Genomic DNA, 19978 nt, shown 5'->3' on the forward strand with positions numbered 1-19978 from the left:
ATTGCATTTGTATAAGAGGGATGGCCTATACCTGAATGCATTTGGTATCAGGAGTCTTGAAAAACTAATAACTGGCATGAGACCTAACACACAGAGTCAAGGAAACTAAATTATAAAGGCAGGAATGGTGAGAATATGAGTGTAAGAGCGACAATGTTATATAACTGTGTTAAAGAGGGAAATGGGCTTTATCATGGAAATGTTGATGAGGAGAGAACGATTTTGAATTTGTGTTCTTCTGGTTTGGACCCATCAAACATGTACAAAGATGTCTACATGTACAAAGATATATAAGGCACTAGAGAAAAATAGGAACCTGCAAGTTGTCCAACTGTGTCATGCAGGCTGCAGACAAGAGTATACAAAAAACACATGCAGGTAGATTATTATGTCTGTACACAAATGCTAGGAGTATCAGAAACAAAGAGGTAGAGTTTGTTGCCTTATTCAATATGTTGGGACCTCAGATTGTAGGCTTATGAGACCTGGCTATCAGAATCAGACATACTAACTGGTATCGAGGTTAAAGGATACACTATTTTAGAGAGGACAGAGAGGATAGGAGAGGAGGGGGCATGCTGCTAATGATTCAAGTCATCAGATATGTATATGTGATGACTTGAATCCAGTTAGAGTTGAGACCTATGATTGTAGTACTACTAACAGTATTTCATGTGGCAGTGAGTTTGAAACCATCTGGTGTGAGGTGGAATCTAACAAGCTCAATTACATAGTGGGGTGTTGTTACAAACCTGGTGGATCGGTTGATAGTGATGAAGAAATGCATCGCCAAATAGAAAAGATGATCACACATGAAAAGAGTAATCATAATGGGAAACTTTAATTATCCAACTATTGATTGGATAGCAGTAGAATTTATAGAAGTGTTGAGGGACAACTTCCTCAAGCAGAATGTGACAGAAGGAACTCGAGGTCAAAGAGTGTTAGATTTCATTATAGTGTCAGAGAGTGTTTCAGTTAAAGACGCAACTATTCTGCCTCCGGTTGGTGACAGTGATCATGCAGTACTCACTTGGGAAGTGACTAAGTTTATGAATGTTCCATTCAGAAAAGGTTACATGCTGAACTTACTTAAGCAGGAAATTGTGACCAGCCACAACTGGAAATTCATTCCTCACGGTAGAAAAACAATCTCTCTTCATCCAAGAGAGGTTAATTTAACCTTCGTCTGATACAACAGTCAAAGGTTAAATGAATAACAATAATGACTGATGACAAGAATGAAGTGACAGCACCAGACAGAGTATATACAGGGTCGACTATGATTGCAGCATATTGTGGGATGTTTCTGTAAGGAATTTTGTGTCCAAAAATTTAGAAAAAAGACCTGACATATTAGAAGTATCTGATCTTATGGACAAGCATGAAGAAAAGTGCCTCCTCAGTGATGTATGTCACAGTCTGCGAGCATTTCAAAAGAACAAAAACCACTGTCTTATCAATTGTGCATACAGGACAAACCGTCGGTGGAATTGTTATACCAATCAGTTGTGAGAACATGATTGAATACTACGGACTTCATGGAGTTTTTTAATTTTAGGGTGTGTGTCTATGTATGCATTTATTTCTGTAATTGTCGTAAAACCATTTCCCAAGTTGCGCACTAGCATTGATGTCAACACTCAAGGCAGTAGTAACGCAATTCCATTTGATCACTGGCACTTCAACTCAATAATAGAAGATGACAGTTCTCCCCATTCACAAGAAACAATTGAGAAGCAAGATCTGGAAATGAGAGGACATTTAAAAGAGGAAGACAGAACGATACTTAAATGATGTGATATCAGAATGTTCTGAGAGTTCAAAGAATAAATAGAGTAGGAGTCAAAAGGATGTGTAAGGAATACCGTGTGCATAAGGATGATGTCCGTTATGAAAATCATAAGCAGCAGGCTAGAATAGTCGCAACTGTTGTACAGAAAACAAAGTCTGAGTATGAAAAGAAACTGGCTCTGCATGCTAAAGACAACCCACAAGAATTCTATCGATATGCTGCAAGTAAAAGAAAGAATGAATATGAAAGAACGAGTGCCTATTTTGTTAAAAGCTATCAACCTGGTATATGCAACATTGAGCTCACTGATACCTATTCACTGAATGAAGAAACTCAAGTGTATGAGGACAAGGTATTAGAGCTGTTGCACAAATTGAATAAGAATTCAGCAATAGGGACTGATGGAATATCAGCACGTTATGCTAAAAGAGTGTTCAGCTGAACTATTCTTTTGACCAGGCTGTTTAATATGAGTCTCAGAACAAGGAAGATTCCACAAGAATGTATGGTAATTTCATTGCACAAGGGTGTGCAAAGACCTATGTATTCAACTATCGACCAATTGGTATATCAGGAGTGGTGGTGAAGATTTTGGAAAAATTGGTTGGGGCTTGCATTCAGAAATGGGTTGACAGTGAATCTCTATTTTGCAATGAGCAACATGGGTTTTATTAAGGGAAGGTTATGTTTTAACAACTTGCTCACATTGTATAACAATGTTATCATTGAATTAGACAAGGGGAATGGATTCACCATGATACTTTTGGATTTTGCTAAGGCTTTGGACATAATCCAGCAGGTAAACTGTTGCCTAAATTGGAGAATATGGATTTAGATTATAGAATATTAGTGTGCATAAGAGGATGGCTGAGAAAGAAGGGTGATATGATTGAGACTTACAGACTTCTGAAAGGGTCATACAGGAATACAGTTAATGGAATTTTTCAATTTATGGAGGGTGGAGAAAGGACCAGAGGGCATCCTTGGAAGCTGTGAATGAATGCCACTAAGAAGAGGTGAAGGCTAGATTTTTCTCTCATAGGGTGATACGCGATTGGAATATATTACCATTGGATGTTGTGAGTGCAAACAGGGTGAATGAATTCAATAATAAGTATGATAGCTGGTGCATGTACGAGGGTGGTCTGAAAAGTTCTCGGCCTAACAATGAAAAAACAAATTTATTTTTCAACATAATCTCCCTTAAGACTAATACATTTATTCCAGAGATGCTCCAGTGCCATTATCCCATCCCTGTAGTGGTTCTCAGTAAGTTCTGCAAAATACCCTTCTACAGTTGCAATCCCCTCTTGATTCGAAGAAAAAAGGTGACCAGCAAGAAAGAGTTTTAGTTTTGGGAAGAGACAGAAGTCAGAGGGAGCCAAAGCTAGGATGTCAAAATCAGGTGGATGTTCCAACAATTCATAGTGCAGATCACTTATTTTTCCCATTCAAAAAACATTTTTGCGGGCAGGTGAATTGTCCTGATGAAAGACGATTTTTTTTTTCTGCAAACCGGGTCTTTTCTCATGAACTTTTTCGTCTAGTCTGGTTAAAAGATTGGAATAATATTTCCCGGTTATTGTTTTACCCTTTTCAAGATAATTAATAAACAAAATACATTGAGCATTCCAAAACACTGATGCCATTACCTTTCCTGCTGATAGAACCAACTTTATCTTCTTTGGTGCTGAACAACCAGCTTCTGTCCACTGTTTTGACTGCTGTTTGGATTCTGGTGTGTAATGGTGAATCCAAGTCTCATCCATAGTAATAAATCGACAGACAAAATCAGTTTTATTCTTGTTAAAACATTCCAAATACCGTTCAGAGATTGTCATGCAAGTGCGTTTTTGATCTGCTGTGAGCAAGCATGGCACCCCCAGCTTGTGCAAAGCTTTTTCATATGTAATTCTTCATGCAAAATATATCCTACATGTTCTTTTGAAATGCCTATAGTCTCAGCAATTTCATGCACTTTGACTCGCTGGTCATCCAATATCGTGCACTTGATCAATGATTTCTGGTGTTATTATACTTTTTTGGATGTCCTTCACGTGGATCATCTACAAGGCTGGTCGGCCACGTTTAACCATGTGGAGGTCGCGGTCGAAAAAATTGCAGCATAGGTCGCATGTATCGGAGAGATACATTCATTACTAGTATGTGCTAAAATGCAATAAAACTTAAAAAAAAAAAAAAAACTGCAAATATAATACATGATGGTTTATTTATTTTCAGTTACAATCTAGAAATTATTGAACAAAGAAACAAAGAAAAAAATAACTAAACCAATACTATACTGACATCAGAGTTCGCAGTATCTCTCAGATACGATTTGCTATCAAATATAACTTTCACTTTCGCATTCGACTCTTATCATTCTCATCATCGGACTTAAGTAACAATATCTCTGAATCTCTTCAACATCTGATGGATTTCCAATCAATACATTTTTCCAGCCATTTTCAACGGAAAATAAAAAATAAACCAATACTATACTGGCATCAGAGGTCACGGTATCTCTCAGATACAATTTACTATGAAATATCACACACCTTTGCATAACACATATTAAACCAAAAATGACTGCATAAACAGTGTGGAATATCACTTGTAATATATGTATGTGCAGCTGCTCATGACCTCCAAGCTATACACTGGATACGTGTAAGAATATTTATATTAAACAATTTGTTTGTATCTGTCAGATCAGCCGCGTCCTCTGCAGGGTTAAACTCGGCAGCCCATTTCTTAATTATCAAAAATGAAGGAGAAGAGTGCTCATAAATTTTTATGAACTTCAAATGAATTTCTTTTGCCGTTAAACCTTCTTTTACAAAGAATTTTATAACCACACGATACTCAATTTTATCCATTTCAAGGGATAAACACTTTTGTTTCAGATAGCTGTATAAAACAAACTACTTGATAGGACTTGCGATTTCACATAGATGCTTATGACAGATGTACCAACTTAGGGGAAAAAAAATCTTGCTGATGGTGTTGCCATCTATGGTCGAGGCTCAGAACTGTTGAGACCATCCTCATAGTATGAGACCTCCCTCAATGAGTCCCTGACTCCCTGGAGGGTCTCTCTCTTAAGAATAATAATAATAATATTCTAAGGTTTGGTGGATTTGGGATTCTTAAATTAGCATTTTGAACAAAAAAAAATATACCAAGTTTTTTGGAGGATACTAATGTGATGTCTTTATGCCAGTATAAGCAGATGTGAAAGTCAAGCAAAGAAAAGAAAACTAATCATGACTGGAGATCACATTATAAAAAGTAATAAGGAACAAAATAAGATCTTTATTCTGTGTGTGGGGGAAATAGGATTGTGTTTTGATGGCATTGAAATCAACAGATCATCTTCATTCCCACTTAAGAAGGGTGAGGTGAGGTGATCAGTTTTTAATATAGTGGTTATGGAAGATCTTGAATGAAGAAGAGGAATGGGGAGTACAGGTATCCCTTGCTTAACGCAGTTTTGCTTAATGTGGGTTTTGATTATTGCAGCAAAATTAATTGCGACAATCTCTTTATATATGCGGCAAGAGTTTTAATTAACGCGCTTTTAAATTTGCCATGCAAAAACATGCAAGCCTCGAGGAGTGTTTCCTGGATGAGAGAAAGCAAGTCGAAATCATGATGAAGTCATTCCTCCCATTAAACATTAAGAGTGGGTGTGTTACAAGCTCCAATTGTTCTGTTGTATTTACAAATCACATTCTTCGTAAATTTTACAGCCCAGTAATCATGTCGAAGAATAAGAGCAATTCCACAAATAGGTGATTAAGTGAAAAAAAGAGGAGGAAAGTAATTACCTTAGATACAAAACTTGATATAATTAAAAGATTTAAATGTGGTGAAAGTAAAAAACTGCAAGCGAATTTGGTTTTAATGAGTCTACAATATGGACTATTTTATCCAAAGCTGATGAGTACTGTGAGCAAGGTAAAGTTGCATCTATATCTGCAAGTATGCAATGCACACATAACCAAAGTGCTATAATGGTTGAAATGGAAGATCTGTTGATTATTTGGCCAGAAGACTGCAATCAAAAGAGAATTCCAATTAGTGCCTATAATATCACAGACAAAGCTCTAAGCTTCTTTTCAAGACTTAAAGAGACTAAATGTAAAGAAGACAATTCAAAATTCGTAGCTAGCAAAGGCTCGCTTCAAAATTTTAAATCTAGGGCTGGATAAAGAATGTGAAAATAACAGGTGAAGCTGCAGTGCTGATGAAGATGCTGCATCTACATTTCCTGCTGAGCTGCAGAAAATTATCAAAGAAAATTATTATAATTACGGCAAAATTATTGGATTCAAATTCAAAAGATTTCAGCGACAACGATCTTCCTGAAATTGCACAACAACACACATATGAAGACAACGAACAAATGGAATGTGAAGATGAGGTCCCAAAGGAGATAACAATCAAAAAACTAGATGGAATATTTCGCAGTTTAGAATCGCTTAGGCAGCAAGTAATGGATATGGATCCAAATGTTAATCGAAGCATGCTTGTTTGCTGAGGTCTAGAGAGTCATTTTGCTTGTTATCATAGAATTCATGCTGATAAGAATAAAAACGAAAACTGTTCAAACGACTCTTGATAACTTTTTTTTTTTGGGGATAAAAAATTGCAGTAACTAATATAGGTATAAGCATTTATTAAACATTTACTTTGCATTCATTTTTTATCTTTCCTAGAAGAATACCATATAAAATCAATTATTAATATGGTAATCGATCATGGACAAATTGTAATTTTTACTATCATCATCATCAAATTCCTGCCATGTACCCTCAAGGGGTGTACAGGATATCACAGTACTACATGAAAAAATTACATCATTACTAACTTCCTATCTACAATTTTCCTCCAAATCAGTCTGTTACTTGTCAAGACTCCAACATTATCAGATCTTATATTTCTATCATCTAAGGCACTTTGTACCGTATCAATCGACCTATATCTTGGTCTTCCTCTGGGTCGTTTTCCTGCCAACCTGGCAGAGAACACTTGTTTTGATAATCTTTCCTCTCCCATTCTATTTAAGTGACCATACCACCTGAGATTAGCTCTGCTAACGCATTCCTGGATGCTCAATGTCAAGTTCTTTCCTAATATCCTCATTTTTAATATGATATTGCCATTGATGCCATCTGTTCACGCCTCTAATCTTTCTCAAGACTCTCATATCTGTGGTCTCTAGTCTTTGGTCAAGTGTTTTACTTCTGACCCAGCTCTCAGATCCATAAGTTAAAACTGGTTTGAACACTGTCTTGTATACAGCTAATTTAGTGTTCCGACTAATTTCTTTCTTATTCCATATGAATTTATTCAATTGACTTCCCACCATACCAGCTTTGCTGATTCTGTTGTCTATTTCTATATTTAATTTACCATCTTCACTAAAAATCGTGCCTAAGTAGCTGAAATGTTTTACTTGTTTCACAGGTTCTTTCTCCATTCACAACACAGTTGACATTTTCAATGATTCTGCCTATTTTCATTGTCTTTGTCTTTTTATTGCTGACCTTCATACCATATCTATTACAAGAGCTATTCAATTTAGTCAGAGAATCTTGCAGACTTGTAGCGGATTTATTTAGAAGTATAACATCATCCATATAAAGCAAAGAGCTGACATTAACATCTCCAATTTTGATATCAGGTTTAATACCACATTCCTTCATAATGTGATCCATATAGATAATGAATAACAGAGGGGATAATGTACATCCTTGTCTCACACCAGATTTAACATTAAACCATCTTCCTGTACTTCCTTCAATTCTGACTGCTGACTTACAACTCAAATAAAGACTAAGTATTGCTTGATATAATGCCCCATTGACACCATATAACTGCAGCGTATTGAATAGCTTCTCTCTTGGCACCTTGTCATATGCCTTTTCCAAATCGACAAAACTTAAATACAGATCTTTGTTGTATTCCCATGCTTTCTCGACTATTTGTCGTAAAGTGAAGATCTGATCCTGACAGCCTCTATTTGGCCTGAATCCAGCTTGTTCTTCACCAAGCTTTTCTTCCACAATTCTTCTCAACCGTTTCTCAAGTATACTTGCATAGATCTTGCCAGGAACACTCAGTAGGGAAATACCTCTATAATTCTCACATGCAGTTTTATTTCCCTTTTTATATATGGGTACTATGAGAGCTCTGCTCCAATCATGGGGAATTCGTCCCTCTATCCAGGCTTTCTGAACTATGCAGTGCAGCCACTGTAAGACTTTTACACCACCACACTTCAGCATTTCTGGTCGAATATCATCTACTCCTGCTGCCTTTCCACATTTCAAGCCTTCGATGGCTTTTTCTACTTCAAGTATGGATATGTATTCCTGACTGCATGCCTGGTCAGTGTTTTTTTATCACTGTGCTGTCATCACTGCTTGTTTCATTTAGCAGTTTTTCAAAGTAATTACTCCATATTTCAAGGATATCTTTTTCTCCTGTTTTCATGTCACCTTTATCATCTCTAACTCCTTTTACAGCACTCTTTCCTCCATTCCTAAGCTTCTTCAACAACCTCCAGAATATTTTGCCACCTTCTTGATATTTATTTTCTATATTCTTGCCAAAGTCCTCCCATGACTTTTGTTTAGCTAGTTTTACACACTGTTTAGCTTTCTTACATTTGTCTCTGTATTCTGTAAGAGTAAAAGCTGACTTATTTGCCAGGAACTTTTGATATGCTTTCTTCTTTTCCTTCACTGCCTCTTTAACTTCCTGTGTCCAACAGGGAGTTCTGATTTTTTTATCCTTGCACACAACCTCACCACATGCCTCTCTGGCAGAATCAATCAATGTTTTCTTCAGAGTTTGCCACTGAATCTCCAAGGTTTGAATCCTGTTCTCAAAGTCTTTCATTTTCTTTTCAATAATCTTTCTGTATTTTAGTCTACAGTTCACATCTGAGAGCTGCTCAACTTTTATTCGCTTTAAAACTTTCTTACATGTTATTCTTTTCAATATGAAATTCAATTTTATCCTGCTCAAGACTAAATAGTGATCACTTCCAATTTCAAATCCTCTGTACACTCTGGTGTCCTGCACCAGGGAGAAAACATCACTATCAACAATAACATAGTCAATGAGACTTTTCTTATTCCTAGCCTCTTCTCTCCATGTGAATTTGTGCACATTTTTATGTTGGAACATGGTGTTAGTAATAACCAGTCCATGTCCTGAGCAGAAATCCAACAGATATTTGCTATTATTATTAGCTTTGCTCTTTTCTCCAAATTTTCCCAAAATATTTTTGTATGTCTCACAATCATTTCCTACTCTGCTATTTAGATCCCCAACAAGGACCAACTTTTCCTTTTTCATTGTGTCAGTTGCTTTTTATAAAGCCTCAAAAAATTCCTCCACTTCTACCTTAGTAGAGCCTTCTGTGGGACAATAGGCACAAATAAGTCTCATTGTCCAGTTCCCTATTCTCATATTTGCCCGCATCACTCTACTTGAGACTGCCTGCCATTCAAGAAGATTAGCGCATATTTTGTGTTGAATACTATGGCTACTCCTTCTTTTCCTTGATTGTCATTCCCTGAATATAACATTTTGTATTTATTGCTCAAAAAGATCTCACCAGTTTTGGTCTTTTTTGTTTCAGTCACCCCTATTATGTCGATCTGGTACTTATCTAATTCCTCAGCTAGCTCCATTTCTTTGCCATTCAGGCTGCTTATGTTGATAGTACCGATCTTTAACTCTGGTGATGTTGAGTTGGGGTTTGTTTTCAGATTTTTCTGAAATCAGATCTGAATCTGAATTTTTACTATTGATTATTATATTTGATTAACATGATTTTGATATACCCGGTAACAACGAGCGATTAATTCAAGGTCTAGAGAGTCATTTTGCTTGTTATCATAGAATTCATGCTGATAAGAAAAAAAACTAAAACTGCTCAAACGACTCTTGATAACTTTTTTTTTTTTTTTTGATAAAAAATTGCAGTAACTAATGTAGGACAAAGATGGAAACATACTCACTGATAAGGAAAAATAAATGGAAGATGGGTGGAGTACTTATCAGATCTCTATGATGATGATAATGGTAACATGTTAGATGATTCATGACACCTTAAGTTAAAAGTAACAACAGATACCACTCTACCCACAAGAAAGGAGGCAGAACACGTAATTAAGAATCTTCCTAATAATAAATCCCCTAGGTGTGATAATATTCTGGCTAAGCTGCTTAAAGCTTTGACTGGCAATAATAACAACTATTTAGTGGAATCCAATCAGGACATCTATAAAACAATACAATTACCTGAAGTTTTTACAACATTAGCTGCATACTAATTCCAAAGAAACATAATGCACAAAATTGCGAGGATTACAGAACTGTGAGCCTAGTATCCCATGAATCTAAAATTATTTTAGCCATTGTTAACAAACAAATTAAAAGAAGCCATAAGCGGTGAATTGAGTGAACAACAGAAAGGCTTCAGAAGAGGAATGGGAACCATTAATGCTATCCTGGAACTAAAATTATAATAGAAAGATCACTTGAAAGAAATAGGAACATTTACATATGCTTCATAAACTTTCAAAAGGCTCTGGACCAGGTAAAACATAATAAAATGTTCAATATATTAGATAAATTAGACATCGAAGTTCATGTACTTAAGATTATAAAAATGATTTACACCAAAAAGAAAATGCAGTTGTTTAACAATGAGACTTCTGTAGTGAAAATAAAGAGGCATTATACAAGGTTGTATCCTTTCACCAAAAACAAATATAGGGATTAGTATCAATGGTATAAAATACAACAATCTTAGATATGCTGATGATACCATTCTAATAGCAGAAAACAGAAACAAATTAATCAAATTACTGCAGCTACTAATTGAAGAAGGTAAAGAATTTGGATTAGATATAAATGCCAAAAAGACCAAATTTATGAAAATCTCAAAAGAAAGCAGATCCAAGCCAGAAATATTCATAAACAATATGAAAATTGAACATACAACAGAATACAAATATTTAGCCACCTACTTTACTGCAGATGGAAAACAAGATAAAGAAATAAAAATAAGAACAGCCATAGCTAAAGATGCCTTCTGGAAAAATAAAGATCTGCTCAGATGTTCTGTGAGTATCGAAACAAAGAAAACAATGATAAGAACATTAGTGTGGCCAATTTTCACATATGGAAGTGAGACCTGGATATTCAAAAAGTAAGGCAAAAGATAATGGCTTTTGAAATGTGCTATAGTAGAGCTCTAAAAATCCCATGGAAAGAACATGTGACAAATACAGATGTCCTATAGAGAATGAGAACACAGAGATCTTTATTACAGGAAATGATCCAGAGAAAGATGAGATTGGCAGGACATGTACTGAGAGGTTCAGCAGGACAGAGGCAACCAACAGTTTTAGAAGGAAAAATTATGGGAAAAGGATCAAGAGGCAAAAAACGAAGGACATGGCTTGAAAATATAAGATCATGGATAGGATCACATGGCTAAGCAGAAACAAAAAGGAAAGCCACCAAAAGAGAGAACTAGAAGGACATGGTACTGCACCCTCTCACTGAGGAAGCTACATGAAGAAGAAGAATGTAGGTACGAGCATTTATTAAACATTTACTTAGCATTCATTTTTTATCTTTCCTAAAAGAGTACCATATAAAATCAATTATTAATATGGTAATCGATCACGGACAAATGGTAATTTTTACTATTGATTATTATATTTGATTAACGTGATTGTGATATATGCAGTAACATTGAGGGATTAATTAATCGTGTTAATCAAGGGTACCTGTACTATCATCAGAAAAACTATGGATATGATTTAAGATCTGTGAGTGAGAGAGAAAGAGATTTTATTTATAGAAGGAAGAGTGTGGGTTAGAGCACAGAACCCTAGGGTACTTTAGCAATAATAAAGTAATCTGATGAAAGGGAAGCTGGCAATCCAATCACAAAGGGCAGGAGAGACACAATGGGATGCCAGCTTGTTTAGAAGGCCTCAATGCCAAATATGATCAAATACACATGCTGGCTAATGAATTAGAAACTTTTGTTTAATACTGTGTTGGACCTTCTATAGCCTGAATTACAGCACATATGCAGTTTTGCATAGATTCCACAAGGTGTTGGATTATATACCAGGCATTCACCAGACAGTCCTTTAACTGGCTCAGATTTGATAGAAGAGGACTTTGCTCACAGATCTGTTTTTCTAACATGTCCCATACATTTATTTATTTTATTTATTTATATTTTATGTTGTTCCCACCTATGAAAGGTTATTAGCAGGCCTATAGTACATTTTGTACTGTGGGTGGGCTAGAGAATTTTTTTCCATTTTTTTAATCAATTTTATACATTTTTTTATATTTTTAATTTATGTTTTACATAGTCAGGAAATTCTGCTCAAGAAACCAAATACGGAAGTTTTTCTAGCCACTTTAGGCCTCCAATAAGTAGGATAGTTCTCACACCAGACAATGAAATTTGTCTGCCACCTAAAGACAATCACAAACATCCATGCCCATGGAGCAGGATTCAAACCTGCAATGTGTTGGTTGGACAACAGGTATGCTGATCAATCAGCCAACCAGGCAGGCCAATTATTACTAACCAGTTATGACAATTGTAGCTATAGAAATTAATTTATATCTTCAGGACTGACTGCTAAAATCAGGAATGTGAAGCATTAGAAAATTATTTATAAAGGGATAATTACTAACAAAAATTTATGATTTGGTCATAAGCTATTATTTTGTCCATCCAGGTCAATATATAAATGAAAAGAAGTGCCTTGTCAGAGGATAACGTCAAGAAGTAATAGTGAAAATATAGTTTCATTGACATTACACTTGGCTTACTATAATGGATTAATGATAATACCTGAATAGTGGGGGTGTATGTGAACTGAAGAAGTGATTATAAAAAAAAATAAGTGTGTCAAATTGTAAAATAAGTTCAAAGAAAGAACCAATTTTCATTTCTGTAAAATATCCACTCCCACTGCCAAAAAATAAAAACAAAAGAATAGGAAACATAATTTTTCTGGATGCCTTTCAAGTAAACATATTCCAAATATTGTTATGAACAAAGTTCCAAATATTTTGTCTTTTAAGGGAGAATGACAGAAGGACATGCCAAGCATAAATAATTTCTTCCACAGCCAGAACATTAAGATGATCACTAGCATCACTGGTGTTTCTGGTTAAAACTTACAAAAATGTATGAATGGAATATGAAAGATCTGCCCTGACATCCAGACATCCAAGTCAATGACTGTTATTCTTAGTGTGTGAAAATTGAGAGGTCCACCTTGACTGAAAAGCACTAGGAAATAAGCATATATAAGGAAAGAATTGAAATCTGTCTGGGAATGATAGGACTGTTCTGTGTAACTACAAAGATTCCAACCAAGTCATTTGAAGAAACCAACAATGTTAAATGCATTTTTAATAACATATGCATAACATAATGCCTAGGTTTCTTGGGGATGTGGAAATGATAGAGAAGATTCAGTGATAAGGCATCTGAATCTTTTCTATCACTGTTTTGTGAAGTGCTGCTTCCTAAGGGATTTTAAAGTTCAGCTAACAGGCAGAAAAGAGTGAATGTATTGTAATGTATAAGTTACCAAAGAGGTTTTATAGAATAGATGCTAAAGAAAATTTTAAATACACAACTGGATGAGAGAGAACAAGTGGTCACCCCTTAGAGGTAGAATTTTTTTTTTTCCTTGGAGAGTGATAAATGAGTGAACAGGTTGCCAGAGTTGGTCATCAATGTTTTGTCAGTGAATGGCTTTGGAGAGATATGATATATTGTGTCAATAATGTCAGAGTCTCTGAACCATTATGATTTCTTTGGACTCCAATGAGATGCCCATGCCACAATAATAACAACAACAACATATTATACTAGAACATTACAATAATAAATTATTTTAAATTTTTATTTCAGTACTTTTAGTTTTGTAAATCGGATTATTATAAAAAAAAACAAGTGGGATCAAAAAGAAATCCAGTTACCTTATCTTTCATGTCCTTCATCTCTTTCAACTGCTTTTCTGTTTCTTTTAATTTTTGTTGCCAAACTTGTTGGTTTTGCCTCAAGCACTTGTTTATCTAAATGTAAATTATAAAAAAAAGTGTTCCTCAAGATATTTTAATATACTTATTTCAATTTCAGTCCCTATATAATTTCATAATATAACCAAACATACTCTTGCATAATATCAGGTCATCCCAAAAGTAATGTCGTTTTTAGTATTAAAAAATTTAGTATTAAAAAATTAAGTTTTGAATGGATATAAAAGATAAATCACTTGTTAATTTAATCAAGAATATATTCTCCATTTGAATCAATAATGCTCTTCCAACGTTGTGAAAGCTTCATAATGTCATTTCTATAGAATTCAGAAGGTTTGGAGGCATAGAAGTTGCATAGTTTCAATTTCAGTGGACCTAATTTATCATATTGTATGAAATGTTGCAAACTTTGAAATAAATGGTATTCTGAAGGTGCAAGATCAGGAGAATACAGAGGATGTGGAAGCGTTTTCCAGCCAAGTTCCTCAATCTTGGTATAGGTGATTCTTGCACTATAAGGGCATGCATTATCATGGTAAAATACAACACCCTTTTGATTGACCAGAGAACACCTCTTTTCTTTCAGTTTTTCATTCAATCGATCGAGTTGTTCACAGTATACTTCAGCTGTGATTGTTTGGTTTTGTGGCAAGAGTTCAAAGTGTATAATACCAGTTATATCCCACCAAACTCTTAACAAAACCTTCTGAGGGTGAAGATCTTGTTTTGACTGAGATTTAGCCTGTTTCCCTGAATGAACCCACTGCCTTCGGCACTTAACAAGTGAATGAAGAGCAGTACAGATGTTTATGCACTCTCTTGATTGTTGTTTGTCAGTTTGTGAGGAACTCACTTGATGAGCTTAGACACTATTCCAAGTTCTTGCAAATGGTGATGGATGGTTGATGACAATGAATTGAAGATCTTTTGCTAAATCTTCAACAGTTGCATTGGCACTTCCTGCAATAGCAGCTTCCAGCATATCATTATTGAGAGAGAGACAGGGCATTCCAGTGCAAAGGGAGTTTTTCAAGCTAAAGTCCCCTTGTTGAAATTTTTGGAACCATCACTGGCACTTTTGCCTTTTTTTTTTGAACTCATAAAGCATGATGTGCTCTTTAGTGACCTCCATTGTAATAAAGAGTTATTTAAACAACAACTTGTGTATGATGTTCTTGAAAGGTGGAATTCCTTAGAATGAGGTTGCCTCAGATTAGCGGTACTTATAAAGCTTTAAAAAAATTCACGTTTAGACAAGTTGTGACATGTTTGAACAAGTACAGTATAAAAAAACGACATTACTTTCGGGATGACCTGATATATGAGAAATTATATATTTTAAGAAATTCTTCTAAATATATGTTGTTACATTCAATCAACAGTGATCAGGAAAAGGAAAAAGTAGGTGTATCATTCAACATTAAACCAAAGATAAACTTTCAATGACTTCAGTCCAGTTAGAGTAGAAAGGTTTTTGACTACAATACTAATATCGAATTTTCATCCATCAGTGATTTTGAAGCCATCTGGTGTGAAGTAGAGTCTAACAAGATGAAATGCATGGTGGGGTGCTGTTACAGACCTAGAGAAATGGTTGCTAGCAGTGGTGAGCTATGAAAATTTTAACAAAGGGCTCGCATCGTCGAGCAAAAAAAAAAAAAAAAAGTATTTCACACAAAAACTTTTATTAATACAGCTTGTGTACAAATTCCAATCAAAAAGTATGAGAGGACAATCAACCTGTAAAGGCTATCATTTTTAAACAAATATTTCATGATCTAAACATGAAATATTTGCACACAATCAACTGTGTTAATTTATCTTACATAAGAAAAACATTTTTTAACTATCAAAATATAATAAGAATAAAATCTTTTATAATCTTTCATAAAACATTTGATTGGCTACTGGTTTTACCATACGACTGGCTACCAGAAGGGAGACGAGTAAAGATAGTGCATTCACTTATTTTATTAAACTCAGGCACATTTGTTATAGAGGAGTTGAAACAAAAATTCCAAATAATCTATACACTGTCGAATAGACTAATTTTTGTTAGGTTACCGTATGAGTTTGTCGCTTAATATGTTTAAAAAAAATTTTTTTTTTTTAAATAGGTGAACAAGGGGCTCACAAATTTGAGAAAAATTTAACAAAGGGCTCGCACGAGCCCTTATAGCTCACCACTGGTTGCTAGTAACGACAAAATGCATTACCATGGATGACTTTAATTATTCAAACATCAATTGGGTAGCAGTAAACATTCATAAAAAAACAATTTAAGCCCAATTTACTCAGAGGCATAGTGAGGCTATGGCCAATGTGGTCCTGAACATAGGCACAAAAATTGAGATTTTTAAAGTTTTTTTTTTTAGAACGGCATAATTTTCTTTCCTGGCCATAGGCACCAAAATTCTCACGATGTCTCTGAATTTACTGAGATATTGCAAAACAACTTCCTTCAGCAGCATGTGACAGAAGAAACTCAAGGTCAAAGAATGTTAGATTAGATTTGATTATATTATCAGAGAGGGTTTCAGTTAAAGTGATTGTTCTGCCTGCAGGTGGTTGCAGTGATCACACTGTACTGACTTGGGAGGTGGCTAAGTTTATAGATGTTCCATTCAGAAAATGTTACATGGTAAACTACAAAGCAGGAAATTATGACCAGCTGAAAAGCATATTAAGTTCAGTTGAATGATATCAGTTGCTAGATGGGAAGGATATTGGCAGTATAGGGAAGCATTTCAAGAATACTAAAATCATGCAATATCAGAATATGTCTCTAGAGCTTGAAAAATAAATGGTAGGAGTAAAATAGATGTGCAAGCTCATTAAGCATGAGATTCTTAAGAAAAAGAAAAAGAAGAAATACCATGTGCATTAAGGTGTTGTCAGTAAAGAAAATTACTGACAGGCCATGGGTTTGAATCTTGCTGTGGGAAGGAAATGTCTTGTGATTATCTTTAGGTGGGGATATGACTTTCATCACTGGTATGAGACACTGCCTCACTATTTGGAGGGCTGAAGGGGGAGGGGGTTTGTGCTGTACTCCCTGACGATAGTTCTGTAACTGAGAAAATACTGAAAGAATTAAATATTATTTTTAATCTTTTACCAGTGTCATTTCATTCCGTTAAACTTTTAACATGAGTTTACATGTAAACCTTACATGGGTAGGCAGCTGACCGAATGTGCATTTTATAAGTTACTGTATAAATTGGTTGATATATAAACCCATTCAAGGGTTGGTTAACTGAAGGTTAGGTGATTTGAAAGTCAAATGAGAGAGAAGCAGAGCTAGAACATTAGTAGAAAATAGTGGAAAGACAGATGTAATAGATGATATTTTACAGGAATACCCAAATATGGAGATGAAAAAGTTTTACAGCGACTGCATTTCAGAAGAGCTCGTCAGAAGATTCAATTCCAGAAGAGCAAAGCTGCTCTCATATTAGCTATCTATAAAAAGGGACATAAAACTGAATGTAAAAATTACAGAGGACTCTCCCTACCGAGTTTTCCAGGTAAGGTTTATGTAAGCATACTTAAGAATTTTTCTTAGGAAAAATTGTGGAAGAGAAACTTAGGAATGCAAGGAATGAATTCAGATCAAATAGGAGTTGTTAGGATTTTCACATAAAGACAAATAGCTGAGAAATCATGGAAACATAACAAGGATTCATATTTAAATTTTTCAGATCTGGAAAAGGCATATGATAAGATGCTTAGAGAATTGCTTATTTGAAGTACTAAGGTCGTATGATGTAAATTTGACCAGCTGAAAAGAATATATAGTCTATATTCAAGTTGTAAGTCAAGAACTAGAAGCGAAAGAATTACAGAAGAGGGTGTGAAGAAATGTAAAAGCTGTTGTTAACCGCTCCCTGGAACATGTTTGCCAGGAGTCCTAGTCGTTTGTGTTGAATGTTGGCTTTCAGTTTGTCCAATGTTGCACAGCAAAGTTCTGCACCAACTGTTCCTCCCTTTGGCAAGAAGTCCACCAACAGAATGCCTTGGCGATCCCAGAACGCTGTCGCCATTACTTTTCAGACAGTTGGGAATGGTTCTGAATTTTCTGCACACAGAAGATTGTGGATGTTTCCAGGTCATGAAGTCTTGTTTGCTCACTGAGGTAAAGTGATGAATCCATGTTTCGTTTCTTATGACTAGGCAAGCAAATAAATTCTAGCCTTTGTCACTGTATTGCAAAAGATTCTCCAGGCATATTCCCATGCATACTGCCTTATGCTCCTCTGACAATTGTTTGGGCACACAGTAGACTTACTTATTGCACAAGTTCACCACTTGTGCAATTTCACACAGTTTCACTTGCTGGTTTTCAAGAATGATGCTCTTAATACATGCCATTTTGTCTTGCTCAATGAAAGCCTGCCCTTCAACATCACCCAGCATACGTACTTTGATCGCTAAAAAAGTACCTATTTTCCAGTCCTCTTAACCCCACAACAGTCTTTACTTACACCATTGCACTCTAGCTGCCTTTTGCTTGGAATTCATAAGTGGCTTCATCTTAGGTGGGTGATTTAAAACACAATTTGTGAAGTTGTCTCAACTTCGTAGATTTAGACACATTCACACCTAGTTTCTTTCCATCTCCTGTGAAAATACCTTACACTTTGGAAGCGTTTTTCTTCACAATATTCTTCAATCTCCTCATGTAGTTATTACCTTTCGACTGCTATTGCAGTGATTATTTTGAAAACTTGGTTATTAGAATAGTCTCGATACTCTCCACTCATGCTTGATTGAAAACATTTCAATTCCTTAGCTACAAACTGTTGACTTTGGTCCTCTTTGTGCAGAAAGAGAGAGAGAGAGACCATATGAAACTTCTTAGTTTCCAATAAGTCACTTGTTCAACCTATGTTTAGCAAATGATTAACTGAAATCCACACGCGTATGATTCCTCACACACAATTCAGCCCCACAACTACTGAAATATATACTATTTCTATGCTCTCCTCAAACCCAATCAGAAAAATTTGGAATATTCTAATATTTTGAGCCATGTTAAAAATTATTCTAATTTTGTGAATGTTTTCAAATAACAGTTTTCTTATAATTTATATTACATTTTTATGTGTTTACATAGTTATATAGTCTACAAAGTATGTAGATTTAGATGAAACTAACTCATATTTGGTAATCATTATTTTCTATGCAATAAATTAGAAGTGCAAATCATTCAACATGATTTGCACTTCTTTGTATATACACATACAAATATACACACTGGTGTCCAAAACCTAAGGACGAATGTTATTTCTGAAGATTACAACCGCAAATGCAGAAAGAATCAGCAACTGTGGTAATTTGTATAAATTATGATTTCAAGTAGAAAGTGGGTACATATTTAAATTTTCAAATTGCACTCAACAGGATAAAAGGCAAAAGACTGAGCTAAGTGAATTGTGTTTGAAGGAAGCTCTTTTTGTGAAGGAATAAAGTTGCAAACTTGGATGTCTTGTAATGTCTCAAAGACATCATCTAGATGATTTCACATAGGGAAAAATTATAGGAAAGTTTGAAGATTTGAATCAATGGTTCCAGACTGTTCCAGTGTTCCAGACTTTTGATAAGCGGTCACACTCGCTCTACTATGAACACAGATTTTTGGTTATAACAGCAAAAAAATGCAATCAATGCACCATGGCAGGTTGGTTTGCAAGTTGGCTCCATTCAAGCACAGGAAAGTGGATATCTCGACAAACTGTGGCAAGACATCTGTGACAAGACAGCATGTTTTCAGTAGTGCTGTATCCATAAAAATTGGACAAGACACCAATGGACTAATGTATTCTTTACAGATGAGAGTCGTTTTAGTCTTTCCTCCAATTCTAGACACTTGATCTGCCATGAAATTGGTACTACTTACCATCGCAAGAATGTTCTTGTAAGGGATAGATACGGTGGTGCTTGGGTCATGATCTGGGGAGGCATTATGCTTAATGGATCACCGAGCTACAAGTGCTGGAAAAAGGGACTATGACTGGTGAACGACATTGCAACAAAGTTCTTCAACGTCATGTTCAATTGTTCTGT

General features: G+C 35.3%; 1 protein-coding gene across 1 annotated transcript in view; it reads right to left on the reverse strand.

Moving 5' to 3' along the window:
- LOC150108289 (BRCA1-associated protein) overlaps nt 1-19978 on the reverse strand; it is a 257850-nt gene that overhangs the window by 12918 nt on the left and 224954 nt on the right. The window contains exon 16 of the mRNA XM_090415728.1: nt 13853-13948. Coding sequence (XP_090271854.1) covers nt 13853-13948 — 96 coding nt within the window. The remainder of the gene's footprint in view (nt 1-13852; nt 13949-19978) is intronic.

This window comes from Typopeltis vanoorti, chromosome 3, assembly GCF_054136105.1.
Source record: "Typopeltis vanoorti isolate ZY-2024b chromosome 3, IOZ_Tvanoo_1.0, whole genome shotgun sequence".
Classification (NCBI taxonomy): domain Eukaryota; kingdom Metazoa; phylum Arthropoda; class Arachnida; order Uropygi; family Thelyphonidae; genus Typopeltis; species Typopeltis vanoorti.